The sequence below is a fragment of the Penaeus chinensis genome, chromosome 24 (genome assembly GCF_019202785.1).
Source record: "Penaeus chinensis breed Huanghai No. 1 chromosome 24, ASM1920278v2, whole genome shotgun sequence".
Classification (NCBI taxonomy): domain Eukaryota; kingdom Metazoa; phylum Arthropoda; class Malacostraca; order Decapoda; family Penaeidae; genus Penaeus; species Penaeus chinensis.
In genome coordinates, this window is record NC_061842.1 from 23,400,873 (window position 1) to 23,403,372 (window position 2,500).

Here is a 2,500-nt window from a genome sequence, read left to right on the forward strand (position 1 = left end):
TAAAAGTTGTGACTGCTCTCCTGCGTGCCCATGTGGATCAGTCTAAGCAAAAAGAAGGCTTGAGGTCTCTGGGTGATGAGTCTCAGCTTTGGAAGCAAAACTTGCAGAACACACAGATTTTGTAAGACTTTGACCATAGAAGCAACAGGCAGGTCTGTAAAAAAAAACATCTCACTCAGTAAAAGAATTTAGATGGACAACTTATTTTTATTTAGATATATAATGTAAATAGGCAACCATGTTATCGATAACTTTTTTTTTTTTTACAGCATACAGTATGTAATTCTAACTTATGTTGCAACATAAATTTATATTAATTGTTTTCCACCCTATTTTTTTCTCTTATTGTTTGTTTTGTTATGGCAGTGGGATTTGTTAATTTGTGTGCTCTTTTTTGCTACTTGATCTACTATTTCATTGTCTCTACTGCCTTTATGTGATGGGATCCATTGTGCTTTGATGCTCTATTTTAGTTTTCATAATGTGTGTATTGCCTGCTGTATCCCATATGTGATTTTTTGAATAAAGAATGGGGAAAATGCTTTGATCATTTTCAATATTTTTGTGAAATGTCTCTGCACATAGATGGCTCTGCTAGTGCTTAGCCACAAAGGAGTCAATTAGTAGACCTTGTGACCTTATGTGATTTGCATTGGCCGGATAAAAATATTTTTTACTAGTGCTAAGAATATCGATGGTGTTATTTTTATTATAGACATTATAATTATTATAATGCTATAAACATTAGCAACAGCAAAATAAGATAACGTAAAACATTTTCGTAAATTAAAGAAAAGGGTGAACGGGCGAGACAGGCAGTACTCATAACTGTCTCATTGGTGGCTTAGTACAAACGTAGCCATCTATGTGTAAAAACAATCAAACAAGTAACTCACAGTGTGCATAGCATGTACGTACACGTCATGCCCGGTTGCATTGGGTTAACTGTAATGCTGAGTGGGAATCTGTGAAGATTACAGAATCTGTTATTCTGTTGGTTTGAATGTATTACAGTCTTTGTTTTATTACAAATAACTCTGCTTCTGTGATATGTATATTTTTGGTACCTTTTTTAGCCATCTCTGATTTTTGTTATGTTCTTGGTAAGTTGTATTTTCTAATACTTGATAATGACTTAATCATTTGCTCTGGAATGGTTAATGGTTAATGGTTACAAGAAATAAAAATGTAAGACATCAAAGGTCATATAGCACTATGGTAAAGTATTGTGTTGAAAAGGGTGGTAATGAGTTAACGACCCGGATAAGTTGTGTTAGATGTCAAAGGATAGAATGGTAGTGAAAAAGGTATAGAGAGGGAGCAAATGGGATTTGTAAAAGAGGCTGGGGTTAAAGATATCAGGCAATCAGATGGAAAGTGTGTATGAGGAAGGGAGAATAACACTGTATGGGAAAAGTGCAAAAGAGCTATTATGAAACAATCAAAAGGTAATAGAGTAAGTTATGATAATTGTAGAAGTACGAAAAGAATCCACAGAATGAAATAAGGGAATGGGGATGGTGGTGAAGTATCGTGAAGAATGTTAGGAGGGGAGGGATCCAGAGATGCACATTATTGTGACATAAGGGAGTCATGTGAGCATCTAGGTGGGAGTGGTAAGGATAATGGGGAAGGAAGAGAGAAAAGTGATGCACATTAGGGGAGAGAGGGAGTAAAGGAAGGATGGTTCAGGGTAGAGTGAAGAGATACTGGGGTAGATGCTGGGACTTCTTGAGAAGATAGGAGGAGAGCAGAGCAAAGTAAAGTTTTGGAATAGGTAGAAAGAGTAATACCTCATCAGCGTGCTTCTTGTCTGGCCTCACGTAGAGTGAGGCCTAGTTTGAATCTGAGAACTGCTACCTCAGATTTGAGCTTGTTGGCAGGGCAGCTCTTATAAAATATAATATGGGAGCCACCACAATTGGCACACATGTGTGACTGAGTGGAGCAATTTGAACAGTCATAATCAGGTTGGCTGTGGAGTGACAGGGTATCAAATTAGATAGGCAAGTTGATGAAAGAGCAAGCCTTAATGCCCCTAATAAGGGTAAAAAAAATTCATTATTGGCCATGGTGAGCCTGAAATAAACTGGGAGAGGAAATGGTTTACACCTCAGGGTCCCCATGAGGGGTAAGAGCTAGGCAATTAACCAAGAGAATAATGCACTATGGCTCCTGGAGGCTGCTCATGACTGACACAAAGCCAGCCTTTCATCCTTTCAGCATGGCTCTCACACCTTAAGAAGTGGACATCAGAAGGGGATGAGGATGAAGAGAAGGAAAAGGAAAGGGGGAGAAGAAAAGACCATGCAAAATCAGAGGAGGCAAGGGCTGAGGTCCAAAGTAGGGGTGATCCCCATGACAACAATGAACAAGGGATTTGGGGGGTTCCTTGATGTTTGTTTATTGTGTTAGTTATTTTCTGGTTATTTATTAGTACTGAATGAGGGATTTCACTTGTAATTTCTTTTTGTATTGGCTTTAGTATTTGGATTTTTTT

General features: G+C 38.0%; 1 protein-coding gene across 5 annotated transcripts in view; it reads right to left on the reverse strand.

Annotated features, from left to right (window-relative positions):
• Positions 1-2,500, reverse strand: part of LOC125038162 (alpha-ketoglutarate-dependent sulfate ester dioxygenase-like) — an 18,941-nt gene that overhangs the window by 14,703 nt on the left and 1,738 nt on the right. For 4 of the 5 annotated variants that reach the window (XM_047631515.1, XM_047631514.1, XM_047631516.1 and 1 more), the window contains exon 2: positions 1-154. This exon is cut by the window's left edge and continues 71 nt beyond it. In XM_047631515.1, the coding sequence (XP_047487471.1) occupies positions 1-137 (137 nt within the window). In that variant the 5' untranslated portion in view covers positions 138-154. Of the gene's footprint in view, positions 155-896; positions 956-2,500 lie in introns of those variants that run through there. The other variant, XM_047631518.1, reaches the window with a different exon arrangement.